This window comes from Podarcis pityusensis (assembly GCF_964106645.2).
Source record: "Podarcis pityusensis genome assembly, chromosome: 8".
Lineage (NCBI taxonomy): Eukaryota > Metazoa > Chordata > Lepidosauria > Squamata > Lacertidae > Podarcis > Podarcis pityusensis.
The window spans coordinates 25,487,288-25,505,975 of NC_138033.1; the positions used below are offsets into that span (position 1 = coordinate 25,487,288).

General features: G+C 43.2%; 1 protein-coding gene across 5 annotated transcripts in view; it reads right to left on the bottom strand.

Annotated features, from left to right (window-relative positions):
- Window positions 1–1,707: 1,707 nt before the first annotated feature.
- Window positions 1,708–18,688, bottom strand: part of ARID1A (AT-rich interaction domain 1A) — a 124,697-nt gene continuing 107,716 nt past the window's right edge. For all 5 annotated transcript variants that reach the window (XM_081015899.1, XM_081015897.1, XM_081015896.1 and 2 more), the window contains 10 exons: window positions 16,973–17,182; window positions 16,324–16,528; window positions 11,339–11,471; window positions 11,043–11,212; window positions 10,752–10,893; window positions 9,866–9,991; window positions 9,664–9,760; window positions 6,742–7,615; window positions 5,949–6,079; window positions 1,708–4,726 (listed from right to left, as the gene is read on the bottom strand). In XM_081015899.1, the coding sequence (XP_080872025.1) occupies window positions 3,014–4,726; window positions 5,949–6,079; window positions 6,742–7,615; window positions 9,664–9,760; window positions 9,866–9,991; window positions 10,752–10,893; window positions 11,043–11,212; window positions 11,339–11,471; window positions 16,324–16,528; window positions 16,973–17,182 (3,801 nt within the window). In that variant the 3' untranslated portion in view covers window positions 1,708–3,013. The remainder of the gene's footprint in view (window positions 4,727–5,948; window positions 6,080–6,741; window positions 7,616–9,663; window positions 9,761–9,865; window positions 9,992–10,751; window positions 10,894–11,042; window positions 11,213–11,338; window positions 11,472–16,323; window positions 16,529–16,972; window positions 17,183–18,688) is intronic.

Consider the following 18,688-nt stretch of genomic DNA (forward strand, 5'->3'; position numbering starts at 1 on the left):
GGATGTGGTGATTGACAGAATGCTGCAACTGGATAACCCTCATTTATGTTCCAGGTAATAATTTCACGACTGGACCTAACGGTCAGGGGTCCCTTTACCTTTACCTAATACAGTGGTACCTCGGGTTACATACGCTTCAGGTTACAGACTCCGCTGACCCAGAAATAGTACCTCGGGTTAAGAACTTTGCTTCAGGATGAGAACAGAAATCGTGCTCCAGCGGTGTGGCAACAGCAGGAGGCTCCATTAGCTAAAGTGGTCTTCAGGTTAAGAACGGTTTCAGGCTAAGAACGGACCTCTGGAACGAATTAAATACTTAACCCGAGGTACCACTGTAATTTCTTATTCTAAAGCCTATGCTTGACCACAGATGAAGACTCAAAGCTGAAACATGTCTGTCCAATTAAGCAAAGGAGTATCCATTTTTAATTGGCATGTGCAGAGTACAGGAGTGCTTTAGTAATATGTGTTTGCCGTGTTTATTTCAGGTTATGGAATATTAAATATCTATTATTATGCTTTTAACTCCTTTTCAAGCACTTTGTCCTTAACTCTCCTTCCCACCCCACATTGTACACTGTCTTTGCCTTGAGCACCATTTTCTGCCCTGGGTTCCTATGGGAGGAAAAGGGAGGGATATAAATGCAGTATTTATTCTTAATAGTGAGTAACTCAATGCAGCACTAAGCAGATTGCAGCATCAGCGCAAACATGTCTGCTTGCCTGAAGGAACAACCTGCCCTCTTCTCCCTCGTGTGCTGTTCTGGGGGTTCTCCTGACCTCCCAGAGCCATTTTGGGGAAACAAAAGGGGAGGAGGGGGGAAAGCTCCATTATGTAGAAGGACAGGACACAAATTTAGCTACCAATTCACAAAGCTCTGTTAATACTGGCTTCACAGAGTTATGTAAATTTATAGCAGCTTTTAACCTGGAAAAGTGCTTTACTGTATTTCTCGTTGTTCTTTATCATGGGTAGGCAAACTAAAGCTCGAGGGCTGGATCCGGCCCAATCACCTTCTCAATCCGGCCCGCGGATGGTCCTGGAATCAGCATATTTTTACATGAGTAGAATGTGTCCTTTTATTTAAAATGCATCTTTGGGTTATTTGTGGGGCATAGGAATTCGTTCATTTTTTTCCTTCAAAAGTCCGGCCCCCCCACAAGGTCTGAGGGACAGTGGACCAGCTCCCTCCTGAAAAAAATTGCTGATCCCTGTTCTTTATGAAAGTTGCTTATTACCATTTCCAACAGGGTCAAAGAAACTGACCTCGTTTCAGAAACACAGAACTAGGAGTGAGGGAGATAGATTTATCCATATATTCTGTATTTTTTACCCGCCACTACCCACTTTTTCAACATCTGTAGATGTCATGAACAGGACTGATTTATAAATTCTTAGCAACATGGCAGGCACACTTTGGTGCCCTCAGGCAGGAAGTGTTTAAAGTTAAGGTAAAAACAATTCCAAAATCAAGAACTGCTTACTTTTCTAATCTTCAAAGCAACAACTGTTTCCTGATTTTAAAACAGAAATCCCACGTATTTCCCTTTGGAAGTGGGCAGTCTCTTCCTTTAACCCAGGAGTCGTTTTTTTTTTCTTTTTAGAAATGCAATTTACATTTATGAAATCAATCCAAATTAGAAGTGTGGATGATCCCACTAGGCGGCCTTTTGGGCCATTCAAAAATGAAAACCCTCACAAACATCTTACCAAGATTTAATGTACATTTATTCTTAACACGTGGAACATATAGTATAAAGATTTCATACTGAATAAATGATATTCATTAAGCCAAAAAAGGAAAAAAGGGAGGAATTTACATCAAGTTTTTTTTTTAGCTACATCGTCTGAAATACAAATATGCAGAATTCATCACTGAAAAATCTCAATTGTGTTTCTTCATCAGGAACTTCAACTGAACCTAGAACTTTTTCACACCTCGATTAGAAAGAAAAACAAAAAACAAAAAAACCCCAGGAAAAATAAAACTATAAGTTGATTGGCTGCTGAGACAGCAATGACTTTATACACAGAGACCTGTACAGCATCCTCCAGAGAGAGAAAGAGAGAGAGAAATAGAGAAAGAGAAAGAAAGAGAGAGAGATGTCTGGCAAGAGATTAAATAATTGGTGTCTCGCTTTTGCAGGTCATCAACTCGTTTAACTCGTCATACTATAAAGGGGTGCAGGGAGAAGGGGAACAAAACTGCAAGGAGTCTGAGGGCATGTGCAATGTACAACGTCATATATATATACACACGTGGCAGCCATGAGGCTGCAGCTAAAGGTTAAAACCAGTTCTAAGAGGTGATCTCAGGGTTATTCATACAATCAAGGAGGAAGAGAGAAAGAGGTCAGGGTGTTGTAGGTTCACACATGATACTTTGGGGGAAAAGCCTTTTTTTCTCCTCAACATTAACTAAAAACATTTTTAAAAACTACAGCTTGCTGCTGATCCAGCTTTTTTTCTTCTTCAATGTGAGACATTATTACAGTATGTTTACAGTTTAAGGTGTACAGTACATGAAGTTCTACACTCTACTGCACAGGCCTCCATTGGACAAGGTCTGTTAACAACTGGTAGCTTCTTGGTTCCTGCAAGATTGTGAATGTACAACGATAAACCACACAAGAGTTCAGCAGTCACTTTTTTTGTCCTTCAGAGTTTACCATTAAAAACAGTTATGAAAGTAGCGCCTGTTGATGCGGTAACAGGACAAAGTTGTTTTCCCCAAACTCACTGTAAACAACAGCAACTTTGGTTAAAATAAAAAAAGTCTTTTTTTTTTTTTAAATGTAGGCAGAACTTTGTCTCCTTGAACAGGGGTTTAGGACAGATCTGAAGGGCAGAGGTGAGGGAAGGGGGAATATCTTTTTCCCCAAGGTAGAAGCAGGACAGCGCAGGGCAGACAGTGGATTCTGAGGTGGTTTTGCATAAATAAAGGGCAACAATCAGTTTCTAAGTCCTCCACTCACACACACGCACACAGGGGGTATAGGCATCCCACGGCTGTCATGACTGGCCAATTAAAAACAGTACATCACAAATAACTTGTGAAACCAACGAGTTCATCAGAGGTGACACGGAGATGTCCAACAGCCGTGACTCATATAACGTGAACTCAGAGTGGTTCTCGTCCACTTTGGCCAGGGCGAGCAGCGCTCGGGCTGCCCGACGCATCATGTCCACACTGGTCGGCTCAAAGGGAGGGTTCTGCATGTGCATCAAACTGGCTTGGCTCTGTTGAAACTGAGTGGCTGCCAGGCTGTCCTCCAAGAAGCCTAACAAGTTGCCAATGCTGCCCTTCTGCACAGCAATGGCTCTAGCTGCCAAGCTGTCGCCCTGCGCCAAGTTGGCCAGTAGTACCACAGCCATCTCCCGACACACCGGGTTCTTTCGGTCACTAAGGAAACGCACCATGGTGCTGTAGAGTTTCTCCAAGCGACTGAAGGGTGGCGTTGCAAGGATCAAATCCACATTGTTATCCTGGATGCTGAGTTTACTGAGGGTTTCCAAAACCAGTCTTTGAGGGGAGAGGACAGCATTAGGCCCCAGGGTTGGAAAAGGATCTTGGGCTTCTGCTGAAGGACACACTGCCCAATGGAGGAGTCCATCCAGGATAGGCAAACAGATGCTCTCGGGGTATGGTGAAAGGTCCAGCTGGCCAGAGATGTTGGCCAATGTGACCAAAGTGTTTTCACGCAGCATCTCCAAGCAGTCCCACCACCACTCCACTTTGTTGCAGCTCACTCCTTGGTCCTGCTCCTCTTCTTTCTCATATGTCAGTGGCGCCTGTTTGCGTTCTGGATGCTTATGATGCAGGAGAATCAGTTTCCCTAAGATCAGCAGCAGACCAGGGTGTTTAGACATCTCAAAGTCATTGCCTGGCACAAATGATAAACTCCTGATGATGTTAGACACACAGATGCAACGTTTAGACAACGAATCCTGCCAGTCTAGAAGTGTGCAGAGGGGCGTCTCGTCTTTACTGTGAGGTTCGTCCTCCAGGATTTGTATGTTTCTGTGGCTCTGAGCTGGACTAATGCCAAATGGGAATTTACCGCTTTCCTTTGCCACCTCCACATTTCTTACTCCCTCCTCCTCTGCCAATGAGCTGGGTCGTGCTGAAAGCATGTCGTCCATGGTAGCTGTTATCCTTTTCTCCGGAGGATTGTCAGATGGAGGGGATACTCCCTCTCGGGTGACTGGGTTGCTCTCAGCTACAGAATGTTTTCGCAAAATAGAGTTGCAAGGAGCTCGCTTGTGAGTCAACGACAGCTCCATTTTGCTTTCAAAGTGGGTTTGAATGTGTTCAGTGGTGTCTCCCCCACCAATCCGCCAGTGCAGCAGCCCGCTCTCAAATTCCTGTACCCGGCCAAGTTTGTCAGAATAATCTACCACAAATGGGTCATTCTTCTGCACTATCTTGACTGGAAGCTTGTCAAATTTACTGACTAGCTTTTCCTCGTTGCTCTCAAGAGGCGCTGTGGCTTTATTTGCAAAGGCAGCCTCCTCCTCCCCTTCCTCTTCCTCCTCACAGTTAGGACTCTGTGGCTCCTCTTTATCCCCCTCTTCAGGAGGAGGACTCGAAGATTTGCTGACCCTCTCAGGATCCAATAGTGTTCTTTGCCCTGGATCTCCCACCTCATATTCCTTCAGGATTCCAAATATTTCTATCAGGCATCGTCGGAAATATTCCACTAGTAGCTCCAACAACCCTGGCAGCTGCAAGGGAACAGAACATGAAATAAGAAAGTGCAACATTTTCTTGCCCCTGAAGACAACTTTGGCCCAATTCAGACATAATGCCAAATCATAGTTCTCTCTCCCGTTTGTGTCAAAACCACATATTGTCATTGCATCCAAACTGGAAAACTGCTTGAAAACCATGCTCAAACCTTTGTTTACAATTCTGTTTGCACTTGCCTTAGAAACCAGGGTTTTACCATAGTTTGAATGACAAGTGCAAACCATAGTTTGCCAGGTCAGACATGATGGAAAAATATGGCTTGCTGCAAACAAATAAGGGAGGGTAACAATCACAGGACCCAATGGAAAAAGTAAGTGCACAAGTTCTAGGTTCATTCATGTAGCACCAAACCATAGTTTTATGTTACATCTGAGCCTAGTTTCAAACCTGTAAGTTGAAATGCATATGCTAAAATACAATCAAAACTTTCAGTGTTAGTCTGTTGCACTAAAACCAGAGTGTCTTGAACAACCTTTAAAGAGTCAACAAATTTAATATAGCTTTTATGAATAAATGCCCTGTATATCAGGACCTCTGATAAAGTGGACTAAGGCTTTTGTGGACTAATGCCCCAAGTAAATTGTTTGGGTCTTTGTATTTATTAACTCGCAAATCCTAACCCTAGTAGGTCCTGGGCTGAGGTGTTGTTATTGTTATTGTTGTTGTTGTTTTGTCTTATCCACTCTTCACCATGTTTGTGAACCACCCTGATTGTTTGTGAACTGCCCTGAGACCTCCGGGTATAGGGCGGTGTACAAACTGAAATAATAATAATAATAATAATAATAATAATAATAATAATAATGCCCCAGCACTTAAAATTTCACCGATAAGAAAAAATTGTGTGCACTTACATCCGACAGTTAACATTCTGCACAGATACCAGTTAAGTAACGCAAATTTGTCTAGATTTACATACTTTATATAACTTTGTTACTTCTAGTCATACAGAGGGAGAAGCAGCAAAGACAGGAAACCATATGGCCTGATTTCTGGAAGCCCTATCCACCCCCAAAGATATCAAGCCTAATATTTCAGCCCTAAGGACATTAAATGATTCTCAAGATGCTGAATTCCACACTATGCAGAATACACACAGCCCAAACTTTAGTCACATTTCTATGTTAATCTTTTGCTCATGTCTTTCAATTCCACTTTTAAATTTCAAAGCCCTGTCTCCTGGAGGTGTCAACTCACCTGGCTAAGGTTGAAGGTCATTATGCTGTTGTCATCATACAGCAGAATGTTTATGGTATCCAAAGCCCACGTACTTTCAGCCAGTAACCCAGATTTCAGAGACATCATTACTCTCCAAGCTTCAGGTGTTCCTGCAACATAGAAATACATTTGATGCAATTTGAACTCCCAGAATGAAATGAAACTAAACCTGTCCCTGAATCCTGCTTTTTACATTGTACAAGAACCAAAAGCAAGTCACCCAGCCAGGTGGACTGGACTTGAATTCTCAATCCATAAGGAATCACCCTTGCACAAATCTAAGAAAGCTCTTGCATGGCTCCCAATGATTTCTATTAGGTTTGCAAAATTCCCTGTGGATTGCATCCAGCACATGAAGGGACACTAGACATAACCACAGCAACCAAGACCATCTATTTCCAATCTAAGAGTCCTTTCCCTCATAATAATGTAGCACTGAGGAACTCCAGGCCTCCAGGCTTGACAACCCTCATTGGCCCTTCTCTGCCCATGACACACCCCTCATTGGCTCTGCTCAGTGTCCTCCTCTAGTGATCTTACCTGGTTGGAACGTGCCCTTGAATTGTAATAATACCTCTTGCTTGCCTGGATGGAGTGGTGTGTGTCCAACCCCCACCCCCTGGATGTGTGGTCCCTGGAAGATTGCCCACAAGTGAATGCAGCCCCTCAAGCTGAAAAAGGTTCCAAATCCCTGCATGATACACCAAAGGGTGCCTTGTGGTCTGGCACACACCACTCTCCCATCAACTCAAGGGAATGAAAGCTCAATTACCAATATCTTTTGTGGTCAGACGTCGTCTTTGTTTCATCACAGGCTGTGTAGCTTCCACTGATCCAGGTGGGAATGTGATGTCCCGTCGTATCATAGGAGGTTGTACAGCTGCTGGTGTTATATGTGAGGCCGGGACAGGAGGCCCTGCCTTTTGCATCTTCATTCCTGAGTGCAGGAATGGAGATTTACTTGGAGAGGTGCGGTTTTCCACCGGTCTGGGAAGAGGTGCTGGACTAGATACCTGAGGAATGTGATTCTGCATGCTGGGTTGGGTCTGGTAGTTGGGCTGGGGCGGCCTTGTCATTGGGGGCACAGGGGCAGAGGGCCCATAAGGAGGCTGGCGGTTTCCATGAGAAGGCCACGGTCCTTCGTGATTAACCCTCTGATCCGGATGTAGCATTTCATCTGTTCGATTCACTCCGTGATATGCAGGACCCTGGGGTGCAGAACCAGTACTCTGCCGGTTGGGATAGCTGTAGCTCATCTCGTTACGCCCTTGCCACAGGGTGCCCTGCTGTGGGCCCTCTGGAGTGGACTGTATGGGCCCACCCATCATTTGAGGAGCAATATTTTGCTGTGTGCTAGAGCCTGGGGGAGCAGAGACCCTCTCTCTGACAAACTGGAATGGGAACTGGTTCTGTGGCCCAGCAGCAGGTCGGCGATCTGTGGCAGGGTATGTGTTCGGATACTGGTTATAGATTTCCTGCTGTGAAGAAGGCTGAGCAGTTTGCTGCTGGCTTGGTTGTTGGGTTTGTGCCGGAGGCAGCTGCTGTTGAGCCTGTCCCTGGCCTGTGCTGTACGGTACATTGTACAGTTCCCCTTCGTGTCGTTTGGCTGGGGGGCCATAGTTGCCATCCATCGGTCGCTTATAATTCTGGAAAGAAAACAAAAGCTGGCAATTCATAAGTGGCTCTCATTCTAAGAGATTATGGGCAGGAACCTACAGCATTCACAGAACAGCATGAAGTCATCAGTTTCCTCTCATCCTACTCAGAACTGTTCTCTGGTGTACCAGGGTTTGGTACTAGAAGCTTCAAACCTGATTATCTCCTTGTCCAAAATGAACAGCTGTACTCTGTGTACAGAATATGTTGTATAACTGGTTCAGGCTGGAAGAGGTTTTCAATAAAGTACATTGAAAGCTAACCTTATTTTGCCTCCCTCTCTTGCCGTATACAGGACTATATCAAGGCACTTTGGAGATGGCCATGGTTTCCTTTATATACTAGGAGGGGAAAACACAAACACTATCAAGTCTAAGACTGGGGACTGGATGCAATTTAACATGATGCTGGTTTTCATAAGCCTTGCTCACCAGGGCCCACTGTACTCGATCACATCAGTAACTGCAAATTTGACTACAGCCACATGGCTCCAGACAATAGAAATGATTTGTGGCAAGGGGTCTGTGGCAAGATAAGAGTGTGCAGAGTTATGCCAAAAATAAAAAGAGTAAAAGGTGCCCATTGCAAACAGCTGGTTAAGCTTCTATAACAGGGCTTTTATTATTAATATTTCAACCTTCAAGTATCCTGCTATGATAACATTATTAAGGCAAAGCTATAAGAATAATCAAATCCTGGATTTTTTGGTTATAGACCAAGCTTTACAACTGTAAACACCTTCTCATCCAAGTGAGACATAATTATATTCCAGCTTTGACTTCAAATAAGAAGATAGGAGTCATATATACTGCCAAGACTGAAAGAGAACCCTGTACACAAAATTACACTGTGATTATGTATATTAAGAAATACAGAAACTGAATTCTATACAAAAGGGTGATCTTTGAGGGGTGGACACCTACCCTAAATTTCCTGAACTACGATTTGATTTAGCTCAGCTACATTTTAAGATAATATTTTTGCAGATAAGTTAGAAAGTTAGTTCTCAACTAACAGAAAAGATTCTTTGTTTAGTATGAATATGTTTAAGTTCCCTCTGCAAAATCCACAGCACAGTAGAGGCAAAGCCTAATTAAGGCCTGGAGATCTAGAACAAATATGGGAACAGTTCTGGATAACTCAGGTGTGCTTTGGAAGACCACCCCCTTCCCCCTTTCAGCCAGGAAATCCCAGCATTTGTTAAACTAAACCAGTGACTCTCAAAAATGTTTCTCTGGGCCACACTTTCAGGATAATTTTTTATCATACCACACCAAATTTTTTATTGATAAGAAAAACATTGGAAAAGAAGGAACAACTAGCAGTGCTTGATTTAACACAGAACACAACTACTATATAATATGATCATAGGAAATCAAGAAAGCATAAAACAACGCAGCTACATAAGAACATGATATAATTATAAACAAGCCTTTTACATATGTAGCTTAAGTATGTATACAAACTCAATGAGAAGTGTAAGCTTGCTTTTGCAGGATAGTATCAGTTATATTATGTCTAATTTGAGAAAAACAAACTTTCATCTCATCAATGCAAAGAGGTGTTTCTCTTTTCCAGGCTTCTTCAACCTCAGCCCTCCAGATGTTTTTGGCCTACAACTCCCATGATCCCTAGCTAGCAGGACCAGTGGTCAGGGATGGTGGGAATTGTAGTCCCAAAACATCTGGAGGGCCGAGGTTGAGGAAGCCTGCATCTTTTTGATCTTTCATATTTGTCAGAGCTGAAAATCTCTGTTCACAACAATATGTTGCAGAGCCAATAATCTTGAATAGAGGCATGGATACGGTTTCTGATTGTAAATCCCCCCCCCAAATATTTTGATACAATACTACACTGAAATATTCAAGCGTTTATTTTATTGTCCTTGAATCTTCCCGCCGCACTTGCCATCCTCTCATGCCACTCCTTTTGAGAACCACTGAACTAAACCATTACTATCCTTCCCTTCTGTGACTGCTCACAGGTCACAACCACCCCAATCTTTATCAGTTGAATTGCAAAACCTCAGGGAGCTCACCTGCTGTTGTGGCTGATATAGGGTGGTTTGTTGGCTAGGAAAGGGGCTGCTGGAGGATGTACCTTGAGTGGGAAATTGATTGCCATAGGAATCATGTCTGCAGAAAAGATGAAAGTATTAGTTTTCTTCCCAGATGCACAGAACACCATGGAATTCTATTGTGACTGTATTGCTGACACAATAGAGGCATACTGGAACTTACCGCTGCTGTGGCTGCTGAGGATATCGGCTTGGGGAGTACATCCCTGAATCAGGAGTGGAAGGCATGATGTTGGGCTGGGGTGTTCCGGTTCCTAAATTGGTTTCAGGTCCCATTCCAGCTTCAGTCCTGAGGGAAAACACAGCACACCCTCACACTATAAGCAATTCTAGCCCTCATCTACAAAGAAAGAATCTAACACAGGGGTGGGGAGCCTGTAGCCCTCCAGATGTTTTTGGACTCCAAACTCCCATTATCACCAGTCAGCATGGCCAGGGATGGTGAGAGTTGTAGTCCAACATCTGGAGGGCTACTGTTTCCCCATACTTGACCTAACAGCACAATCACCACTGCAAATAAATATAATGCATGTTACAGAACCAGGGCTCTCTTTGCCTTCTGCAGTTCTGTACAATCCTGTACATTTTGTATAGAATTTTAAATTTCTCATTCCTTGTAGAATTTCTGGTCCTCATGGTCTGACAAGGTGGGGTGGTGCTCATGCAAGGCTCCATAGTTCAGGAAACAGAGTCCAGCCATCACTTCAACTGTCACATCTTTTAGTCCTGTTCCACTAACACCACAATCCTTCAAAGCCTGCCTTGCCCATATCCAGCCCTCCTGCCACTTACATACTCCTGAAAAACATATTCACCTGTAAACCCAAACCTGAGACACATAAATTCTGTGAAAACTGATATTTCTGGGAGAAAAATGCTGTGTTCATTTAGCAAATATCTGCATAACTGTGATTTGCTTGGTATAGCAGCATAGGGTCTATCTGTTTTCATTTTTGAGAACTGCCTTGTTCTAGGGGGAAAGTGGGATGGATGGATAAATCAATCAATCAATCAATAACAGAATCAATGCATCCAGGGTGAATACTCACCTCACTCTCTCATAAGGGCTATAAGGATAATGCTGCCTCTGCCCCATGGCCATATTAGTCATCCCTGGACCTGTAGCACGATTATAAGGATCACCCATACCACTGTTGGGGCCCTGCCCTGAGGACATAAAGGGATCACTTCCTGAAAGTGGAGAAAGGAAACCATCAATCTTCAGCAGGAAGACATGAAACTATATTGGACATAAAATTAAAGCTATTTTGTTCCAAAGCTCCTTTCATGGGATTAGAGAGTTTAATGGCTCTGTGCTATAGTATGAAAGATAACATCACCTTTTCTCATACTGCCATATGGATCCTTTGTTTCATAGGACATGCGACCCATCATGTCAGAAGTATTCATGCTGGGCTGGTACCCTGGGTTTGGAGTCATGGAGTTCCTCTTCTGGAAAGTAGGGTCACTGCCATCGGGAAAGGTGTCCTGAAGGCCTACTGAGTTACTCCTGAGCCAACAAAAGGAGGAACTGTTTTAACATGGAAGTCAATCAATGCAATCTATTAGAAAAGCCACGGCCAGGCACAGCAGCCTTTAGGCATTTGTTAGTAGCAGGAAGTTGACTGCGGAATACCTGATGCCTTGCAAAGGGGGCATTTGACTGTGTGGCGTAGATGCAGGAGTTGGGGGCTTCAAGTCTCCTCCTTCTGCCATGGAGCTACTGGTGGACTGAGGTGTCTGAGGGCCCTGCATGGAGCCTGAACCAGCTGCAAGTAGAGAAGAGAGGCATCAGCTCCATGGTAAATAGAAGCTACTAAGAAAAACCTTGAAGGATTTTATAGCAATGCAAACTCTCAAAGGTAGTACTCCTTGAACAGGGAAGTACAACTTCCTGAAATCCTAGGATATATTGGGGGGCAATGGTCATCATTTTTATAACAGAACTTGCTCTTTCCTACACACCATAATGCCTGTGACTATTAACCCAAATTTGCTAGGCTTAACTGAAAAGTGCTGTGAGCTAGACCACAAAACAAAGCCTCCCAGGAGAAACAATGTTCTGAGCTGCATCTTTAGGTAGGGAGGCAATTCCGCATCAGTATGGTCCAGTTTCGCACATGACCAAGAAAGGCATGTTGACGGCAGATTAAACACCCAACTCCTAGTTTGAGCTCCTCAAGTAAAAGGTTCTAAAAGCACAGCACAGGGAATCTCCATTGGAGCCTTCCCAGAAAGTCCAAGACAAATTCTTCTATAGAAGGCTAAGGAAAAGGGATCAAGCAGCTACTCTGGACCGTTCGACACAAGACCACTGGAAACTGTCTGAAAATCCAGGTATACAATATCAAAAAGCCAGCTGTGCAGTTTATTGAGTTCTGCTGTTCCAGGCCAACCACAGCCTCTAATGGTGCCATCTCTCAGATTTATACACTCCTAGCAGCTAGCGAAAGCCAAACTCTTAATTAAGGTTTCCATTAGTTACCATTTTCGGCACTGATATCCCTTGCCTCAGCCTTGCAAGTTGATGAGTCATTTCAGCTATTCATTAAAATCCTCTAGAGGTCAGCTACAGGTCATGTTTGTTTACGCCCCACCTTCCTGGCACCCTCTCCCTCTGCTCCGCTGCTCCCTCCCAGTCTGGGGACATCTCCTGAGAAGGAAGGGCAGAGGCAAGCCCAGCAGGGAGCTTCATTCATAACCCCTCCCCTCACACCCTCTCCCCATTCATTAGCCTTTCAGCTCCATTCCGTTCCCCTGGGAATCCAACAAGCAAAGTCGCTGCTGCATTCTAATACACTGACATCAGCAGGAAGAGGTTTCGAGACATTCCCTGTGTCGCTGCCATTTGTTGTTCGTCCCCACCCCCTGCTGTCCCTCCCAACTCACAAATTTACAAACTGCTGGAGGGATGCCAATTCCATACACTGTGAATTCAAGCCTAACTGGCTGCACTTCCCAGGGCACATGTTGCCAGCCATTCATTCATAACCAGGAGCCAAAAAAAGCTGAAAGGGATTGGGGAAGGGAGGGGGAATCGTGGAGGGGAGAGAGAGCAAGCTTGTGCAGTAGCAATCCAGGAGGCAGCATCTAACACACAAGACACTACTTGTGCAGCACTGTAAGGAGGAGTTTAGCACCACAAATGCTTTAAGGAGAGTGGCAAAGCAAATCAGGACCTAGCACCACAAACCCACACACAATAAATAGGGGGGTTTTCTGGCTGGAGAACCCTGGCATCTTCCACAAGCGAGCTGTTCGCTGTAACTGCAAGTTTACCCCTTCAGATATACCCCTAAGTGCACAGATCAGCCCCATCCAACCACAGGAACATGGCTTTTTCCAGCCACAAGCATAAGCTTTTCAACAGAAGCCAACAGAAACCAAAGCAACACAGGACATTTAGTTAAAAGAGGCCTGCAGGTAAATCAGCCAAGAGCTAGTTTTTGGAGCTGTACACCTCTTAAAGGGGTAGTAGGTTCTAGAGAGCTAGCTATGGTAGCCTCTCACGGCAACTACAAGGAATACTGCGGCACTTTGGAGGTTAACAGCATTATTGCAACGCAAGTGTTCGATGGTTTCCTGTCCCACTACAGTTGTTGGTCAACACAGCAAAAATGAGCTGGTTGTGTTATCACCAATTAATGTACTTGTGAGTTTTTAAATTCATACACAACCTCACCCTTCAAACAAACTTTCCTGGAGAGGCTTTACAATAAAAATGCAATAAGAAGATGTATACAATAAATGCAGCAAATGAAACCTACAACAATTGTTTTTGAGGTGGTGGGTTAGAGATTATGGGTTTTATCCAACTGAGTTCTAGAGCAGACCTAATGTAATTAATGGACCTTAGTTTGTAATGTGCATTAATTTCAATTGGTGCGCACCGACCCCTCTCGCTCTCCAGGCTTCAGCGAAAGCCTGCATTCACCCCATGGGATGCACACACATTTCCCCTCCATTTTTGGAGGGGGAAAAGTGCGTCCTATAGGGCGAAAAATACGGTAACCCTATGAAACCGTAATGTTGACAGGCAAAATGACACCTGTATCCCTGATGCCTCCATCACATAATATGCCACAGGGGCATCCCCTCACTCATGTGGTGTGGGATAGATAGTGTGTCACTTGGATACTCCAAGCAACATGTCACCACACCTTCTCACAACAACAAAAATTACTGTCCAGGAGGTTCAGGTTCAAATGATGCTGTTGCTATGCATCCCCTCCACTAAATTTACTCAGAATAAGCAGCCACAGTATTTGAAAATGAAAAGGATTCACACTGCAGAGAGCAGAAGACTGGAAGCATATTCATTTGCTCAAGAGAAGTGGCACAAAGCTGCAGGAAAAGGGTAGGTACAGATCCTATGATGTCTATCTCAAATTCCCACCATGTCCTCTTCCAGCAATGGATTTCAGACTGGGTCACCAGAAGGGAGCAAGAGCACATCACTACTCTCAGTGATATTTTTACTGAATCCCAGCTAGTGCATTCAGCAACCGAACAGTATTGGACTGCTCAAATATACAGAATGATTCCAAATGAGGAACTATTGTTTTGTGGAATAGTACGTCTTCATTGTACAGCAGGGGGGTGAGGAACATGATCTGATCAGAGTTCTAGATCCTGAGTTCTGCCACCTCTGGCTGCGCTACTTTGACAGGCATGCCATCACCATGATATTAGGTGATCCATTTTTCCTTTGCAAGGAGGCTTGGACTCAAGCTGCACAGCAAACGCAGATCCCAGTCAATCCAATTGGGGCTTGAAGTAAATGCCAACCAGCTGATTGTGACTTTAAGCCCCACTTTTAGCAGGGACTGGCTCTGCTTGGGAACTCCCATGTCGAAACAATCCCAGCAGAGCTTGTATTTGCCATCCAATTCAAAATACGATGAATACAAGCCCCATTTGCCAAGGAACAAGAAGGAGCTCATTCAAAGGCTCCTGGTTGTTCCTCTGTAGTATTTATCTACCTCACACATGACATATACGATGCCAGGTTTGGAGCGAGTGGATGTGGCTTGAGGGAAACAGTCTCACAGGTCAAATTAAGACTCTTGTAGGCATCAATTAGATTTGAGGACCAAAGGTCCCAGGATCAACCTGTGACATGTTTAGTCAAAGGGATCATGTAGCAGGTAATGGGAAAGTTCTCATCTGACATCCTGGAACCACTGCCAGCCAGAGATGACAACACTGGATTTGATGGACAAATCACCTGATCTTATGTAACACAACTCCTAATACATTTTTAGTTGGCTGCTGGATGTCACTCCTATTTGATACGTCAGCCCCCAAAACCTCTGACGTGTCAACTGTTCTCCATCATGCTGCTGTGAAGGAAGTTACTTCAGAATGTAGCTACAGGCATACAGTGCTGCCTTGTCACAATTCTTTAATATGCCCCCCATCGATTTCCACAACCATGATAGTAACACAGTGGCCGTGCTTGCAAGTCATGTTAAACCATGGTTTACTGAGCAGAAAGGAGCCACTATAAGCCTTGGGCTCACATTCCCACCTTCTCCCCCCACATATGGCCAGGAGTATAATAGATGATCAAAGTTCTGAGAAATTTTCATGAAACAAGGATTGGTCAGCATAAGTAAAAAATGAAAGCAAAAGAACTTCAATCACAGCAGTGTTGCCTTAAGAAAAAGCAGTGCTTACCTTTACAGTGAAGGGGTGGGGAAGAAAGAAAAACTTTTTTTTTTACAGTGCCCAATTTGTAGTGGATATTAGTCTTTTTAAAAAAAAATCAAGTAAATGGATTAGAGCTCTTCAAACATTAAGACAGCTAGTATGCTGAAGAACATTAATACAGCAGTAGCAGTGTATTTAAGCCAATTGTTAGTCTTGGTTCCCATTTTTCTCATACTAGTCCCACCCTTCACTGCAACAATCCCGGGCTGCTAGAAAAGTCACAGTTATGTGGTTTGCAGAGATACAATGAGTACCACAGGACTACTAACAGAAAATAGACATTTAGCACACATATTTGGCCCATTCAGTTGAGCAGCATGTTGTGATTGTACAGGCAGCTGTGTAAGGACACAACATTATATGTAAGAAGTGAATGATATGTTGAAACCAGGTCTTCTCAAGTTCTGGATCAGATACCAAAAATTTTGATCCAAACCATGAACCCATGAGAAATCTGCAACGTATCAGCACTAAATCTATCATTCCAGCCTTATAAAGCATACTTTTGGGTTCTAAAAAACAAGGTGTCAAATTTGAGATATACAGCAAGACGTTTTCAAGTCTTAAGCGAACAACAGAAAGAAAAGTCAACTGTCTCTACATCAGTGTATAATCCCAGCATGCCATCCTTTATCTGAAAGAGCTACCCTGCCTGGAGCAGGCAAAAGCCACCTCCAGTTCTCAACGATGCTCTAACACCTTTACAAATGCAGAAAGGCTGCCTAGATAAATCACATTTGTAAATATGCCTTTTAAAAATATATAACTGCCACAGTTCCACATTCTGGTAGAATAAGGACCCTGTTGAGCAACTGTGATATATTGATACAGGGTGTGGCCTACTAGACCCTGATCTGGACATTACAAGACAGGATGAATTCAACACTTCAGAAGTCAAAGTTGACTCACCTGGAGATGGAGGCTGTATTTTGGGTTGTGACTTCTTTGAATCAGTTGCAAAGATGTCTGGGGGAGGATCTTCTCCTCGCTCAATCTTACACTCAAAGGCATAGAGACACTGGATGTACTGCTTCTTCAGAGAGCTAGCTGCACTGCTGGAGGTACCCACATTCAAATTGGTTGCTAACTCACGCCATTTCTTGTTTTTGTTAACCTGCACAAAGCCAGAAGAGCCAACTTTTAAATCCAAGTCACATCTCCTTTCTAAAGCATGCCACAGGCAAATTGATACACTTCTCAAGTAGTGTTTAGGAAAGTAAGGAAACTCAAATATAAATCACCAGTTTCCTTCCTCATAACAAAGGATTAAAAAAAAGCAATAAGCAATTTATTGTCCATCTTAGGGAAGCAAATATAAAAACACAAGTTCAAGAGGGGAGGGAGCACTAACAGTAGCATTACCCCAAACTGATGTAGTAATGTGAATAAAAAAACTGAAGCAACCTATCAAGAATTTTGCTTATCAGGGCAGGGAATTTATGAATTAGATGTGGCCTTGTGCATCCCTCCAGGGTTAATAAGATATATAAACGTGTGTTGTGTGTAAGACGGACCTGAGAAAGGGAATCTTAACAGATACAAGCTTAAGTTAACTCACTTGAGTCAGCCCTCCAATCTCCTTCACAGAGACATAGAGCCGATACAGGTCTAGGGGTTTCCGGCCCACAGCTGGAAGATTGGTCATGCCCATTGCTTTCTCTTCAGTGAAAGCCAAATAGCGATCTACCCACATCTTTCTTTCTGGCTCACCACCCAGCTCATATAGTTTAGTAATCTTTTCATTTGTAGTAGTAGAGGAGCTGGATTTCTAGAGAAAAAAGAGAGGAAGAAACAGAGTAGAGAATCACACATTAATTTAAAAGCAATCTGAGAAAAGGTAGGTCTTCGGATATCATCACATAACGCAGGGAGAAAAGCAATGACACCATTCTGATGTAGGCGCAATCACCCTACTTCAGTCTAAGTGCATTGTGGAAATCTAGGTTAACATCAGTTGTACAATAATTACAAACTGGTCCTTTACTGCAAAGATGACACTGACATTGCAGTTTAGTAACATCCAGGTTTCATTACTGCAGTGCATTATATGTACAGCTGTCTCTCTGAAAACTTCACACGTATTTCAGAATATGATAGCCAGGTCATTAACTAGTCATGAATCTAGCCAGTGTGGTGTAGTGGTTAAGAGTGGTAGTCTCATAATCTGGTGAACCTGGTTCGCGTCCCTGCTCCTCCACATGTAGCTCCTGGCTGACCTTGGGCTAGTCACACTTCTCTGAAGTCTCTCAGCCTCACTCACTCACAGAATGTTTGTTGTGGGGGAGGAGGGGAAAGGCGATTATTAGCTGCTTTGAGACTCCTTAGGGTAGTGATAAAGCGGGATATCAAATCCAAACTCTTCGTCTTCTTTTATCTTTTGGAATCAACACATTACATCCATATTCAAATACCTTTGTGGTCTTCAAGTTTGTTTCTGGGCACAATTCAAAGGGCTGGTCTTAATTATAAAGCCCTACATCATCTGGCACCATGGTACCCTAAGGGCTGCCTGCTCTTATATGAACCTGCACAGCAGCTGAGCCATCAATGAACTTTCTTGGATGTACTCATCTCCAGAGGTTATGCAGGTTGCTACTAGACAGTGGACCATGGCTAAGGGTTATGCCCAAATGATGCAACTCCACCTGAGGAATATATGTCTAGCCTCTTTTTAAATCTTTTAGACATGAAGTGAAATCTGTCCTGCTCGTCCATGCATTTGTTGATTAATGACTCTGAATTCATATTAATTAGCTTTCTGTTTCCATTATTGTTGTTTTATTGTAGTCTCATTGTTTAATTTGAATTAATCTCGATTTTCTGCTTTATTTGGTGGCTACTAAAAGTGCCATGAATTTTCTTTTTATAATGCTAGTTATTGATGTGCTGATACTGTCTTTGCTGCTTTGCTTACCAATACAGGATTTTGGTTAATTTGTTCGTTTGGTTATTTTTGTCAGCCACTTTGCATAGGGAGGGGGCAGGTTGCAGAAAGGCAGTACAATAAATAAATAAATAAATAAATAAATAAATAAATAAATAAAATTGCATGTATGCTAAATACAAACTAAAACACTGTAAAAACAAGTCTTAGAAACAAATGTAAAAGAAGTGTTAACCCTAGAAACTATGTTCAAGCAGTACAACACGAAATAAAGCTGATTACAGAAGTATGGTGCATCTGAAGATGGCTGAGATCCTATGAAAGTTTAATTTCAGTACAAATGTGCCAGAAAAATGAAGCATAATCATCTAGATTCAAGTCTTGCTGGTT